General features: G+C 45.9%; 1 protein-coding gene across 13 annotated transcripts in view; it reads right to left on the bottom strand.

The window, feature by feature from the left end:
- SNX29 (sorting nexin 29) overlaps window positions 1-12,994 on the bottom strand; it is a 566,403-nt gene extending 553,409 nt beyond the window's left edge. For 8 of the 13 annotated variants that reach the window (XR_014254726.1, XR_014254727.1, XR_014254728.1 and 5 more), the window contains exon 1: window positions 3,771-4,823. Coding sequence is in view for 5 of the 13 variants with exons in the window: in XM_082429651.1 (XP_082285777.1) it covers window positions 3,771-3,816 (46 nt within the window). In the remaining 8 variants the exon portion in view is untranslated. Of the gene's footprint in view, window positions 1-3,770; window positions 4,827-12,743; window positions 12,838-12,883 lie in introns of those variants that run through there. The other 5 variants (XM_082429659.1, XM_082429655.1, XM_082429652.1 and 2 more) reach the window with 4 other exon arrangements.
- Between the last annotated feature and the right edge of the window lie 3,127 nt (window positions 12,995-16,121).

The raw sequence follows: 16,121 nt of genomic DNA, 5'->3' as shown, positions 1-16,121 counted from the left end.
GCTCGAAGGCCAGTCCTTGCAATGCACTCAGCAAGCATAACGGAGAAAAGAAAAAGACGGTAAGGTTCTTTGGGTGCCCACTGCAGGCCAGGAATTCTGCCCGAGGTCGGGCAGCAGAGCAGCGCTGAGACTCTGATCTGCCTGGCCTCTTCCACACCACACTGCTGGCCTGCTGGGGGCCAGGGAAGCCTGACTGAAAAAGCGGGAACTTGAACTGTGCTTAAAAAAACAGGAAGAGCTAGAATACAGAATAGGTAAACCCATAAAGATAGAAGGCTACTGCTTAATAGGTACAGGGTGTCCTCTGGGGGTGGTGAGAGTGCTTTGTAACTAGACAGACACTGTGGTTGCACGTTACAAATGTACTAAATTGCCACTGAACTGTTCACTTTTAAATGGCTAATTGTTTATATAATTGTTAAATTTCTAACTTAACAGTTCGTTGTTCTAATTGTATTAAAAGCATACATGGTTTCACCTTATCTGAAATTCACCTCCGTAAGAAAATACTTTATGGAAAGGACTGCAACAGGTAGATGAGAGCACATTCCAAGCCGAAGAAGCCACCACGGCAACAGTCCCCTAGGGGTGGGACAAGACTTCCCATAGGGCCCAGACCCCACACTGAAACACAGGGGAGAAAAGCCAAGCTCACTCCTCTCTCACGTTTCTGATTACACCGAGGGGAGTGTCTGAGGCCAGTAAGTCCTTACCTTCTGCATCAGGCAGGCCCCTAACAGGAAACAGCAGGCACTCTCAAATAAGGAGGCTTCAAGGAGGTTTACTTATAAGGGGCCCTACAGAGAAGTGGTGGCGAGAAGTGATTCTCAACCAGGATTTCAACCCCCACCCCCCAAAACAGGGCATTTGGCAATGTCTAGAGACATTTTTGGCACAACTAGGGAACTGCTCCTGGCATCTACTACAGGACAGCCGCACACAACAATCATCCAGCCCGAATGTCAATAGTGCCGCAATTGGGAAATTCTGCCCTAACTTAACTCTGATTGTCCCATTTCACAGACGATGAAACTGAGGCTCCGAGAAGCTAAAAAACTTAAACCTCTACTTGTGCTCTGAACCCCATCTCCTCTCACCTGCTCAAGGACATACTCCAGGGCTTCCCTGGTGGTGCTGTGGATAAGAATCTGCCTGCCAATGCAGGGGATACAGGTTCAATCCCTGGTCCAGGAAGATCCCACATGCCGCGGAGCAACTAAGCCCGTGTGCCATAACTACTGAGCCTGCGCTCTAGAGCCCGTGAGCCACAACTACTGAGCCCACGTGCCACAACTACTGAAGCCCGCGCGCCTAGAGCCCGTGCTCTGCAACAAGAGAAGCCACCACAATGAGAAGCCCGTGCACCACAACGAAGAGTAGCCCCCGCTTGCCGCAACTAGAGAAAGTCCACGCGCAGCAACGAAGACCCAACACAGCCAAAAATAAATAAATAATAAATAAATAAATAAATATTAAAAAAAAAAAAAAAGGACATACTCCAGCAACGGTCCCTCTTTTTCCAACATCGTCAATTCTTTCTTCTCATCTGTGCAATTCCTACAGCATACGGGGATGTCATAATACCTCCCCCCAGTTTAATAAAAGCCGTGCCTTGCTCGCACGTGCCGCTCCAGCCTCCACCTCATTTCTCTGCTGCCCTGTCCAGCACAGCTCTTCCTTCACGAGAGCGGCCAGGCCCTCTGTGAGGGCCACTCCTTCCACAATGGCTGTTCCCAGCTCTGGCCAAAGGCCCTTTTGTTCCCATCTCCTCCTGCACCGAATTATCTACACAGGGGCCATAACATCTGGAACACAACAAATGACTTACTGACATATAACAAACACATGATACAGTCAATGATATTATATGATTTGTTCAACGCACCCTGCAAAACTGCGATTAACACGGCATTTTTATGGAGCCCTGTGAGCATGTGGAGCGTTGTCTCAGATGATTTGTGTTTCTGGTTCCCCTCCTCACAGAAGGAACTCAACAACTGTTGGATCAAGACTCCGGGGTTCGGTTCTGTAGTCCCTCAAGCGGCTGCTTTAAATGGAGAGGACCAGAATGGCCTTGTGCATGCAATGCACATTGCATAGTGAAGCACTAGTTTTGTCTGCATTAGCACATGAACAGATAAAATGGACAATCATTCACCCCCAAAGTCAGGGCACTGGGTCCCAGTATTGTGGGGTAAAGTGGCACAGCTGGAGGAGGACAAAAGGACAGACTTTCCTTCACCACACAATGGAAAGAGGCAGACTCTGCTTGGAGGCAGATGGGCTCGGGCCATCCAAGTGGCCTTGTGATGCCTGAGAACAAAGACTGGGTCAACAGTGGACTCATAAATGGGCAAAGAATTCCCTCTAGAGCAGAGGTCGGCAAATATTTTCTGTAAAGAGCAAAATGGTAAATATTTTTGGCTTTTCAAGCCAGATGGTCCCTGTCACAGCTACTCAATCAGAGTGCAAAAGCAGCCAGAGACAATAGCAAGAATGGGTATGGCTGGGTTCCAATAAAGCTTTATTTACAAAACAGGTGGCCAGCCCAGTTTGCCAATCCTTGCTGCAGAAAAAAAAAAGAAAAACTGCAGTGTGCAAATACTTTGAAGAGAAAGTGTATCTTCCCTCATGGTTGGAGAAATGCAAATTATAAACTTACCAAATCAACCACCACATGTTACCACTGTATAACTACTAAATTCACCAAGAAACATTTAAACTGAAATTCCTCATTGCTGGCAAAGCTCCAGGGAAACACAATGGTCAGAATGGCCATCATCAAAAAGTCTACAAATAACAAATGCTGGAGAGGGTGTGGAGAAAAGGGAACTCTCCTACACTGTTGGTGGGAACGTAAATTGATGCAGCCACTATGGAGAACAGTATGGAGGGTCCTTAAAAAACTAAAAATGGAGTTGCCATATGATCCAGCAAGCCCACTCCTAGGCACGTATTGGGAGAAAACTCGAATTCGAAAAGATACATGCCCCCCTATGTTCACAGTAGCACTAGTTACAATAGCCAAGACATGCAAGCAGCCTAAATGTCCACCGACAGATGAATGGATAAAGAAGATGTGGTACATATACACAATGGAATACAACTCAGCCATAAAGAAGAATGAAATATTGGCATTTGCAGCAACATGGATAAATTTAGAGATTATCATACTAAGTGAAATAAATCAGACAGAGAAAGACAAATATCATGTTATCACTTATATGTGGAATCTAAAAAAAAAATGATACAAATGAACTTATTTACAAAACAGAACCAGACTCACAGACATAGAAAACAAACTTATGGTTACCAAAGGGGAAAGAGGGGGAGGTATAAATTAGACGTTTGGAATTAACAGATATACACTACTACATATAAAGTAGATAACAAGGACCTACTGTATAGCACAGGGAACTATATTCAATATCTTATAATAACCTATGATGAAAAAGAATCTTAGAAAGAATACATATATATGTATAACAGAATAATTTTGCTGTACATCTTAAACACAACATTGTAAATCAACTATACTTCAATTTTTTTAAAAAATGAAATTCCCCATTGCTCGTAAAGCTCCAGGGATACAGGAATGCACCACTGGTAATGAGTACCAGTGCAGAGTCCTGGAAAGCAACGAGCAGGGAATACCAAAAACTACAAGAACATCAAAGCACCTTCCTGACTCCTGGGAAACTAAGCTATGGAGGAATGGGCCAGGGTGGGGGGGTTGGGATTATGAGAAAAGTAATAAGTAACTTCCTTACCAGTCTCTCTGTCTTCCAGGTACTGAGTAAGGCATTGTACATTCATCACTCACTTTCACTTCCATTTTCTGATGAGGGAATTAAGAGTCGGAGAAGTTCAACAACTTGCTCAGGTTCTTCAAACGGGAGTTAAATCCAGGATTGCCTGAGTGCAAGTGTTTTTCCACTGCAACATGATGCCTGCCTAAACATGGTTTCAGGGGTGCAGATTTTTCCCACAGTGTTCTAGAACAGGACTCAGCAACCTACAGCCCCCAAACTGCAGGTCTTCTAAATAAAGTTTTATTGGAACACAGCCACGTGCTTTCACTTGCGTATTGCCCGTGTTGCTTTTATACGACAGGGATGAGTAGTTGGGATGGAGACCAGATGGCCCACAAAGCAGAAAATATTTACTATCTGGCCCTTTACAGAAAACGTTTGCCAACTCCATCCTAGAACATCATAAACGAATTTACTTTCTTTTCCTACAATGGGAGAAAGGTTAAATAACTGCAGCATGTCAATTTAGTGGAATGTTACGCAGCATTTTTAAATAATTGTGAAGAGAAGGAACATGGGTAAATGCTATAATAAGTGAAAACACTAATTCAAATGTAGACTCAATGCAATTAGGTAAAATGCATATGCTTTGAACATAGACAGAAGTGGAATACCTAAAAATCTAAATATTTAATCTGTTAGAAAGGTATATTTATAGGTATATTGTTTTCACAATAGTCTTTAATGTCATTTGGGGGTTTTGCTTTTTTTTTTTTTTTTTTAAGGTGGAGGAGGAAACAGCAGATTCCAAACTATGCAGACACAGGCAAGGAGAAGCGGGGTGCCAGTGGGCAAGATCCCCCCTCGTGGGAAGCCGGGGAGCACAGGCCTCTGAGGGCTTCTGGATGGGTGAGCACAAGTCAGGGCTGGGAAAGGGCCCTCACTCTCCCTGGCGGCCTCAGGCTGCTCCTCCCACAGCCTTTCCCACCTCAGCAAAAGGCATCCTCACCTGTCCAGCTGCTCAGGAGTCACCCTCTCCTCCCTAGGGTCTCTGCTGAGACATCACCTTCCCTGCGAGGTCTTCCTTGACCCCCCCCCCCACCAAATGACAAGAGCCCTCCCTTCCCCTTCAGTTCCTCCTCCATCCAGACAACAAGCGGGACACACGCCACCCTTGGGCTCTGGACCGGGCAAATGATCCAAGCATGGGCAGCCAGAGCCACGGTGATGCGTTGGTTCCAGGATGGCCGCGAGGCCAGCCAGACCACTATGAGTCAGCCCCAGGACTTCTGCCGGAGCAACTGGAAAAGGCCTGCCCGCTTGGGTGTTGCTACGTTGTAGGATGTGACCCAAGAGCTGCTAGGGGCCGTCTTGCCTCCACGGAGGGGAGGTTGCCTGAGGGTGAAGCCAACAGAGAGGAAAGTATTGAGAGTTGCGAGCTGGACAGAAAGGTGGTCCTGATGACTAAGCACCAGCTGAGGCTGAAGCCAGGCTATCCCTAGACCTTTCCAGCACAAGATGCTTTAAACTCCCATTGTGTTGGAATCAGCTTCCACCACATGCAATTGAAAAGAGTCCTGGGGAATTCCCTGGCGGTCCAGTGGTTAGGACTCGGTGCTTTCACTGCTGGGGCCCGGGTTTGATCCCTGGTCGGGAAACTAAGGTCCCACAAGCTGCGTGGCGCGGCCGGGTGTGTGGGAGGAAGAGTCCTGGTTAACATACCCATTACTCTAACATTTTGGGTACATTCTTTCAATTCCCTTCAACAAACACCGACAGTACAGCCCTCTGCTAAGTGACAGAAGATGCGCCAAATTGTCATCCAACAAATGACTGCTGAATGTTGAACCCTGAATTTCTGGCCAGGCTCTGTTGCTACCACTGCCTCACTCTCACTGGTAGCATTTTTTGCGCTGGGTCTTCATTGCTTCGCGCGCGAGGGCTTTCTCTAATTGCGGTGAGCGGGGGCTATTCATTGCTGTGCGCAGGCTTCTCACTGCGGTGGCTTCTCTTGTTGCGGAGCACGGGCTCTAGGCACGCGGGCTTCAGTAGTTGTGGTGCACAGGCTTAGTTGCTCCGCGGCATGTGGGATCTTCCCGGATCAGGGATCGAACCTGTGTCCCCTGTATTGGCAGGCAGATTCTTAACCACTGCATCACCAGGGAAGCCCCTCACTGGTAGCGTTTTAAACAAGTGCAATTGCTTTGGCGGAAAGAGCAATCAAGAACCATCAACACTTTCATGTTAAAACTACTTCAGGGAAATCATCCTAAAGACATCATCAAAAGGAAGAAAAACTACCTTGAACAAAAATGTTCACTGCATCATTATGTATAATAGGAACAAAAAGGAAAAAAAGGTGGGGGGGGATAAGTTTCCACGAGTAAAGTCAGTAATTTAAAAGTTATGCCATATGTATAATGATGGATTACTGATGGATTATGAAGTCCATAAAAGTGATCAATATGAAGACCATGTAGCAATATGATAAAGTTTTATCCAGAAATGTTAAGGGTAAAAGCAAAATGTGAATTTATATGATAGTGATAAAATTACTTCAGCCTATGTCAACATTTCTCAAGCTTTTTCTCATTCTCTGTCAGGATCCTTTTTAGACATTTTTTCCTTAATCACCCCCGCCATGAAATTTTAATACCACAGAGGTATCGTACATCATGCATATCTGTGCTTTAGACGCAAGAATAGATGTTTCTCCCCCACAGGGGTGATATCACCCCGTTGAGAATGCATGGCCTGTGTGCAGGCAAGACGGTAGCAGGACGGGAGGTGCTTTATCTGGGATTATGTTCACATTGCCAGAATTTAGAGAATTTAGTTCCAAAATTTAAGACCTCTGAGCATTTGACTTCCTGTTGGTCACCCAGGCACAGCCATGCAACCGGGAAGCGGGAGAGTGGAGATCAGTGGGACTGAGGCCATTGCCACGTGCTCACAAGAGAGGCAGGCAGTCAAATGTTTGCTGACAGTGGAACAGTTTCTTCTTACAATCTGCCATAACAGATCAGCCCAGTGCCTTCACTGGGGGGGAAAAAGGTGATATCATCACTTTTTCTGCTTTGAATGACCACAGCTATTCTTTTTTCCGTTCACTCATTTCAGCTGATTCTTTTTTTAACCATTTTCTAAATTGAAGTATAGTTAATTTACAGTGTTGTGTTTCAGGTGTACAGCAAAGTGATTTGGCATATATATATATATATATTCTTTTTCAGATTCTTTTCCATTATAGGTTACTATAAGATATTGAATATATTTCCCTGTGCTATGCAGTAGGTCCTTGCTGTTTACCTTTTTTATATATAGTAGTGTGTATGTTATTCCCAAACTCCTAATTTATCTCCCCCTCCACCATCAGCTGATCCTTTATTCCAAATACAAGCCACTGCTGGAGATGACGCAGTCAATGCCAAAGAGAAAATCATGACCTTCAACATTCCAGAAAAATAAGAAAAAAGCTGCCAAAATGAACCTAAACATCAGACAAGACACAGCAGTAAATTACCCACTAAGTCCCCAACTCTGGTGTTTCAGGCCCTTAGAGCTTGTCTGCTTCACTCATTATTTGACCTCTCTGGGTCTGGCTTTCCCCAGGCCTTGAAATGGGGGTTTCAGGGTCTTTCTAACTTAAGAAGGATTCGTGACAGAGTAATTACTGATGGAAATGAGCATCAAGTAGCTTCAACTATAAAGTCTTACCAAAGACAGTGCTTGAGAATCACAATGACTTTCTGACCCTCCAAGTTCTACTTTCCCCAGTAAGAGCAAAAGCATTATCTGAAAATCAGAATTCCTTAGCTAGTAGAGGCTGATGATCAAGTATTCCTACCTACCGGATTCTTTAAAGAGAAACAAGTAAATCATCACACTATCACACTGGAACAACCACCCACATCCAGCAGGTATCCATCCTCCTAGCAATTTGTTTACTTCTACACACATACATGAACCCATAAACATTGTTTTATGTGCATGTTTTGATGTGCATCAAGGTATATATTTTAAATATAATTTTGTACCTTGCTTCTTTTTAGAGAACATTAATGTTGAGATATAGCCACAGTGATGTGTATAAATCTAATTTATTCCTTTTAACATCTTTGAGGTTTTCCATCATGTGACCATACCACATATATTTGTCCACTCCCCTATTAACGGTCATCTTAGTTGTTCCTGGCCCCGTGATGCCCATTTATCTTGTGCATGCATTACCTAACCATTCCACTTCCTGGCGATTTGCACTTAATGTATTTGGCCTTGTACCCATCTGACCTCTGCCTCCACTCCAATATTTTCAGCTGCAAGACACAACAGACTCTAATTGCCAATTTATAGGCTACGCGAGAAACTGAGAAACACGTCAAAGTACACCAAAAGGATTCCATCAGCAAAATCCCACAAAGAAACCTAACAGGATAAACTGTTACCCTCAAAAAAAATGGCAAGGGGGCAAAAAAAACGGGAGAGATGAAAGGGGAACCCATAGTTTAAAAAAAGACTTAGTGGGGCTTCCCTGGTGGCGCAGTGGTTGAGAATCTGCCTGCCAATGCAGGGGACACGGGTTCGAGCCCTGGTCTGGGAGGATCCCACATGCCGCAGAGCAACTAGACCCGTAAGCCACAATTACTGAGCCTGCGCGTCTGGAGCCTGTGCTCTGCAACAAGAGAGGCCGCAATAATGAAAGGCCCGCGCACCGCGATGAAGAGTGGCCCCCAGTTGCCGCAACTGGAGAAAGCCCTCGCACAGAAACGAAGACCCAACACAGCCATAAATAAATAAATAAATAAATAAAAATTGTATAACTTTAAAAAAAAAAAAGACTTTGTGCTTCAAAGGATACCATCAAGAAAGTCAAAAACAACCCACAGAACAGGAGAAAATTTTTTGCAAAGATATCTGATAAGGAACTTGTAGCCAGAAATTATATAGCATTCTTACAGCTCAACAATAAAAACAACCCAATTAAAAAAAAAAAAATGGACAAAGAATCTGAACAGACATTGCTCCAGAGAAAATATACAAATGGCCAACAAGCACATGAAAAAATGCTCAATATCATTACTCATTAGGGAAATGCAAATCAAAGCCACAAAGAGATACCACTTTACACTCACTAGAGATACCACTTTACACTCACTAGAATGGTTATTATCAAAAAGACTATTGGTGAGGGCAGGAAGAAACCAGAACCTTTTTACAGTGCTGTAAATGACGCAGGAATGGAAAATGGTGCAGCTGCTTTGGAAAACAGTCTGACAGTTCCTCAAATACACTCAGCAATTCTGCTCTTAGATATCTGTCCAAGAGGAATGAAAACATATTATCCACACAAAAATTTGTACGTGAATGTTCACAGCAGCATTATTCATAATAGCCAAAAGGTGGAAACAAGTCCATGTCTGTCAAATGATGAATGGATAAACAAAATGTGGAATATCCATACAACAGAATATTATTCAGTCACAAAAAGGAATAAAGTACAGATACATGCTACAACATGATGAATCTTAAAAACATGATACTTAGTGAAAAGAGACACAAAAGGTCACATATTGTATGATTTGATTTATATGAAATATCCAGACTAGGCAAATCCATAGAGAGAGAAAGTAGATTAGTGGTTGCCTGGGGCTGAAGGAACAGAAAATGAAGAAGAGCTATTAACGGGTGTGAAGTTTCTTTTTTGGAGTAATGAAAATGTTCTAAAATTTATTATGGTGATGTTTGCACAATTCTGTAAATATGTTAAACATTAAAAAAAAAAAAAACTTAAAAAGAGAGAAAGAGACCTAAAAAAATTAAAAGACAAACCAATTTGCATTGTTTAAACCATATTTAGACCCTGACTTTAAAAAATACACTATAGGGAATTCCCTGGCAGTCCAGCAGTTAAGACTCAGAGCTTTCACTGCCGGGGCCTGGGTTCAATCCCTGGTCGGGGAACTAAGATCGGGCAAGCCATGCGGCGTGGCCAAATCAAAAATACACTGTAAAATAAAATTATAAGGCAATCATGGAAATTTAACATTGAATATCTGATATTAATGAATTACTGCTCATTACCTATAGGTATGATAATGGAATTGAGTTATTTTTTTTAAAAAGGAGTCCCTATATCTTAGAGAGAAATATTTTTTTAAAAATTTACAGATGAAATGATATAGGACTTCCCTGGTGGCGCACTGGTTAAGAATCCACCTGCCAATGCAGGGGACATGGGTTCAATCCCTGGTCTGGGAAGATCCCACATGCTGTGGAGCAACTAAGCCCGTGCACCACAAGTACTGAGCCTGCGATCTAGGGCCTGCAAGCCACAACTACTGAGCCCGTGCACCACAACTACTGAAGTCCGCGTGCTGCAACTACTGACCCGTGTGCTGCAACTACTGAAGCCTGCGGGCCTAGAGCCCGTGCTCCACAAGAGAAGCCACCGCAATGAGAAGCCCGCGCACCGCAGCGAAAAATAGCTCCCGCTCGCTGCAACTAAAGCCCGCGCACAGCAACGAAGACCCAACGCAGCCAAAAAAAAAAAAAAGAACAAGAAGAAATGATAGGATCTACTGGGTGTCTAGGATTTGCTTCAAAATAAACTGGGGAGAGAGGTAGGAAGTAGACAGGTATGTGGGTGAAGTGTCATGAGTTGGTAACTGTTCATTAGACTATTCTCTCCACTTTTTTTTGCTTGAAATTTTCTTTAAAAGAAATACGCAAAAGAGAGTAAATATTTCCATGCCACATTATTTTATGTGCCAATTATTAATCCCATAGGTGGAAAATACCTTGGACTTCCCCTTCCAATCCTCAGCAACCACTTTTTCTGCCTCAATTACAATCTTTCCAAAAGAAGGCTTTCATCCTTCATGGTTTTTCCTTAAAAAGCCATGTGTTGGTTTCCTTCTATAATTTGTTTAACCTTAGACCTAATGGGGTTTTTTTAACTGAATTTTAAAACTTCCTTAGTTTTGACAGTAAGTTGCTCCTTAAAGTATACATTGGTCAGTTTCCCTTGGCTTGTCAATTTCACTTGTTCCCAATGAAGACAGTAGAGAGAATGGTCCAGAACTGTGAGCTCAAGAGAGAGACTCCATGGTCACATTAAAAAGAAAAGCTTCTCGGGCTTCCCTGGTGGCGCAGTGGTTGAGAATCTGCCTGCTAATGCAGGGGACACGGGTTCGAGCCCTCGTCTGGGAAGATCCCACATGCCACGGAGCAACTAGGCCCGTGAGCCACAACTACTGAGCTTGCGAGTCTGGAGCCTGTGCTCCGCAGCAAGAGAGACCACGATAGTGAGAGGCCCGCGCACCGCGATGAAGAGTGGCCCCCGCTTGCCGCAACTAGAGGAAGCCCTTGAACAGAAACGAAGACCCAACACAGCGAAAGAAAGGAAGGAAGGAAGGAAGGAAGAAAGAAAGAAAGAAAGAAAAAAAAAAAAAAAAAGCTTCTCAGGGCGTTCTTAGCCCCAGCCCTTGTCCCAGAGCTGGGCCAGAAAACAACCCCACCTGAACCCCACAGGGATCCTTACAGAAACAATGGCAGCTCTCAAGTTCCTGACTACACACCATGTAAGGGGTACAGTACCATTCGCTTTACCTGAGTAACGTTAGTCATTGCAACAAGCCTAGGATACAGGTACTATTATTTATCCTCATTTTGCTGAGACTTCCAGAACGGCAGAGCAACTTGCTCTAAATCACACAGGATTATGTGGCAGAGCAGGTATTTGAACCCAAGCTGTCTGCCCACAAGGTCTGCACTTATTTCAGGCTGTACTACTTCCTGGGTGGAAACCAGCTCATCGCATCTTTGTTGTGGTATCACTAATGTTCAAGGACCAGAAACTCTAGTGAGGCCAAAAATCATCTGACAACAGAAGCTGGACTATCTCCCAGGAAAACCCCCCTCCCCAGTTCCCCCATTAGGACCATCAATTTCACAAACCTTGCTCATGAATAGCAAAACAAAAGGCACTTAAGTTATGTAAAATGATCCACAGAGTTAACTTAAAAGTTAAAGATGAAGAGAGACACATGGCCTTCACCTTGCCCCGCCTCGACCTCCAGACATGCCTGAGTCCAAGGCCAGGGCCAGCTGGGCTGGTTGCAAGGATTCTGTAGAGGCTATTCCACAGTGAGGGGAAAACAGGCAGAAGGAGGGTAGGCGGGTCCTCCTAAGTAAATCCAGATCCCAGTCAGGGCAGCTGCGAGGCTTCCCTGAGTCACTCCCATCTCTACATACTACACCCAGGAATGACTTAGCACCAAAACACCAACGGATCTCATGAGTGGAAAGGGCTGAGAACACGCGTCCAAGTCTAGGGACTAAACTTCAGAAACACTGAAGGCAAGCTGTCCACACATACCTCAAGCCTCCCACCAAAACCACCCCGCTCCCCAGTGGGAGGGACAGGGTCGGACTGGGAAGGGCAGAGGTCCCCAAATGAGCTCAGCATTGGACAAGAGGGTAACGGCTGCTGGGCAGGACTAGGGAGACCTCAAATGAGCTAGAAAAGAAATGGAAGGAGCTGGAGTATGAAAAAATAACCAAAATACAAGAAGCAGAACCAGAGAGGGAAAATGAGGAGAACCAAGCGTCCTCTGGAACCGAGAGCTAGCGGGGGACACAAGGCTCAGGAGGCAGCAAACTAAGAATGAGGCACTCTTTGCCTGTGTGTAGACCGGAGCAACTGGGGACAGGGGCCTGGGTGGTGGGAATGACTGGGGAGCAGGGGGACCCGTGACTGGAACTGGGACTCAGGGAGTCTAGGAGTTAGGAGGGACTGAGACACAGGAGGTCTGAGAACTGGGGGTCGGTAACTGGACCAGGGGGTCGGAGCACTGGGAGGGACTGGGCGATCTGGAGGACAGGAGTCCAGGAGCTGGTTGTAAGTGATGGACAGGAGTCAAGGGACTAGGACTGCCTGGACCCGGGACGCCAGAAAAGTGCAGGTGACCAGAAGCTAGGAACTGGGTGTACATGGGGGTCAGGAAACTGGGAGCGATGGGACGGGGTCCGCGAGCGAGCGGGACGCAGGGACTCGGGGGCCGGAGTGTGCAGCTGGTGCGGCGGGAGCCGGGGCGGCTGGGGCGGGTGACAGCGGCCAGGCCGCCACTCACCGCTCATGGTGCCGCTCCCCGGGCCGGTGCCTGCCGTGCCGCCGCCACTGCCGCCACTGCCGCCGCCACTGCCGCTGCAGCCCTCCAGACAGGCCAGGAGACGGCGCGCCCCGCCCCGCCTGCCGCCCCGCCCCGGAAGTAGAACCCAGCCGGCGCGGCCCCGCCCCCCGACCCGGAACGTAAACACCCGCGCCGGGCGGCAGAGTTGGGGTGATGCTCGCCGCGCCGAGGCTGCTGGGCGACCGAGGCAGACCGGAGACCCCCGCAGCGACGCCTCGCGATCAGCAAGGCGGGGACCGGACGGGACGCCTCCCCGCCATCCTGGGCTCACACCTCTGTCGGGGAGCCAGACGGGACGGTGGCCACGAGAAATGAGACAACGCGGTTCCAGAGAGCGCTAGAAGCGGAACGGGGAAATTTAAAAAGAGGAATGGGCCAAAGCGTGGGGACAGGGGAGGTGGGCAGTCCCGGGGGGCCACTCTCTGGAGACGACTTTAGAGACCTGGATGGTAAGAGGGAGACGGCCCGGGAAGATCGACGGGAAGGGTGTTCCAGAAGGAGGGGTTGACTGGAGTGAAAGGGTGAGGGAGGAAAGGTGTGAGAGAGGAGATTGAAGAGGTGGGTGGAGGGCCCTGCAGGCCATGGTGAATGGGTTGGACTTTCCTGCCTAACTCTAAGGAGATAAGGGAATGCGAAATCATTACAAGAATTTAAGGAGGGGAGTGACGCAATGTGAATTAGGTTTTAAGGTGATTCCTCTTCCTGGGTTGAGAATGAATTGTAGTGGGGCAGGGTGGAGAAGGGGCAGCTGGTTAGGGGGCCACTGCAATTGTCTGGCAAGAGATACTAGTGCCTGGGGCTAGGGTGGTGGCAGTGGTGTGAACGTAGATGGGTTGTGTTTGAAAGAAGGGCAGGTTACTGCCCCATTTTACAGATAAGGGAAAGGGGACTCAGAAAGGTTAAAGGAGTGTTTTCCCAACTTGTTTTGCCCACAACCCAGAGTAAAAGAAAATGCATTTTACACCACAACCCAGTACACAAATACATATATTTAAGAAGCTGTTTAACAAAACAATTCTGTAGGTAATGTATTCTCTTCGACTTTTCTTTTTTTCAATGCTGACTGAGACGATTGATCACTCCTAAGTCTTGATCCCCAAAACACTGAATTGAGGCCCCCACGGGGAAATGGAGCCAGAATTCCAGCCGAGTTCTGCGTGACCCACATCCCCTTGGTCTTCCTACTACATTGCCTCTCAACACATACTCTCTGGCCCCTGGGAATTTACCTTTTGGATTCAGCAGAGATCGAGAGATCTTTGGAGAAGGATGCTCTGCAGCATTATTTATAATAGAGAAAAAGTGAAAAGCACCAAAGCCAGGTTACAGAAGAATAGCTAAGCAAATCATGGCCCACCTCACAAAGAATCTCGTAGTTGAAAGTGCTAATTATAAAGGTTATGGAAATGCAAGGAAAAGCCAGTGATAACAGAAAAAGTTTAAAAAAAGCCCCATTCAGGGAATTCCCCCGTGGTCCAGTGGTTAAGCCTACATGCTTCCACTGCAGGGGGCATGGGTTTGATCCCTGGTCAGGGAACTGGTAAGATCCCACATGCCACACGGTTTGGAAAAAAAAAAAGCCCCACGCAAAATGGTCTGTACACCATGATTACAATTGTGTCAAAAGTCAAAATACAGTCGTGCAGGGACTATGATAGAATGTAAAAATGAAAATACTTGTGTGTTTGGTTGGTGGGGTTGTTTTTCCCATTTTCAAAATTGTACTTTGTAGTTGTTGCTAATTTGTTATTCTAGTTAAAGAGTCAGTGTGTCTGAATCCCTCCTCTCCCCCGCAGAAAGCCTAGTTTAGGTCTGTCTGCCTCTGTAACTTTTGGTGAGACATCACATACTTGCTTCATGGAATTGTCATGAGGATACGTGTTATACCTTCTCCTAGCGCCCTGTACCCTTTCTTCATGGCACTTGAGATGGTATAGGTTATTGAACTCGTAGAGCGTGCTTTACATTTTCCACCACCAGCCACTCCCCTTTAAGTATTGTAATTCCTTCCTCCCGAGATTTAGCCTGGTACTGGAGGACCAAGAATCAGAAGCCTGATGTCAGCAGCTCTTCTGGGCTTTTGAAAAAATCTAAACTCATTGAGGGGGGTGAGGGGAGAAGGAAGAAGGCCTGTGAGAAACTAGGAGGAATATTCCCAGGCCATATAACAGAAAAGGAGTGTGTGCCTGCCCTCAAAGAGACTAGACCTCAAAGCACTAATAAAAACCATGATGGCAACGTAACTAACACAAAGTACTTAACATGAACCAGAAACTTTTCATGGGAATAAATAAATAATAAATGTATGTGTGTGTATATTTTCATTTAATCCTTAAAACAACATTATAGGGCTTCCCTGGTGGCGCAGTGGTTGAGAATCTGCCTGCCAATGCAGGGGACACGGGTTCGAGCCCTGGTCTGGGGGGATCCCACATGCCGCAGAGCAACTGGGCCCGTGAGCCACAACTACTGAGCCTGCGCGTCTGGAGCCTGTGCTCCGCAACGAGAGGGGCCGCGATGGTGAGAGGCCTGCGCACCACGGTGAGGAGTGGTCCCCACTTGCCGCAACTGGAGAAAGCCCTCGCAAGGAAGCGAAGACCCAACACAGCCATAAATAAATAAAAAATAAATAAATAAAAAAAAATTAAAAAAAAAAAAATTAAAAATTAAAAAAAAAAAAAAAAAAAAAAAAAAACAACATTATAAATAGATACTATTATTATCCCGATTTTACAGATGGGGAAACTGAGGCATAGAGTGGTTAAGTAACTTCCTCACAGTCACCCAATGTCTATAACTTCCTAGTAACAGAGCCTGGAGTCAAACTCCAAGAGCCAGTGCCTTCAACACTATACTGCGTTGTCTCCTATGGCCCTCAAAGGCCTGCAATGGAGCCATGATGGGCCCTGAGTGGGTAAAAAGTTCCCACCAAGTTTCTCCATACCCAAAACCTGACACAAAAGCCACAAAGCCCCAAGACCTTCAGGGTCTCTGCTGTGGTGCCAGAGGGCATCTTAACAATGATCAAAGTCAACAGATTACCAGAGGGCACTGCCTACTGCACAGCCCTTTCCATAGCACCTCAGGACCTTTGCACAACCCAGGGAAGGCAACCCTCTCCCAATAATGACTAAGATTTTAGCCCAAAGAGATGGGGAAACTCAGAAATGGAATTAAA

The sequence above is a fragment of the Balaenoptera physalus genome (assembly GCF_965194825.1).
Source record: "Balaenoptera physalus genome assembly, chromosome: 16".
Lineage (NCBI taxonomy): Eukaryota > Metazoa > Chordata > Mammalia > Artiodactyla > Balaenopteridae > Balaenoptera > Balaenoptera physalus.
Note: the sequence above shows the minus strand (reverse complement) of the source record. Positions and strands in the feature narration are given on the sequence as shown.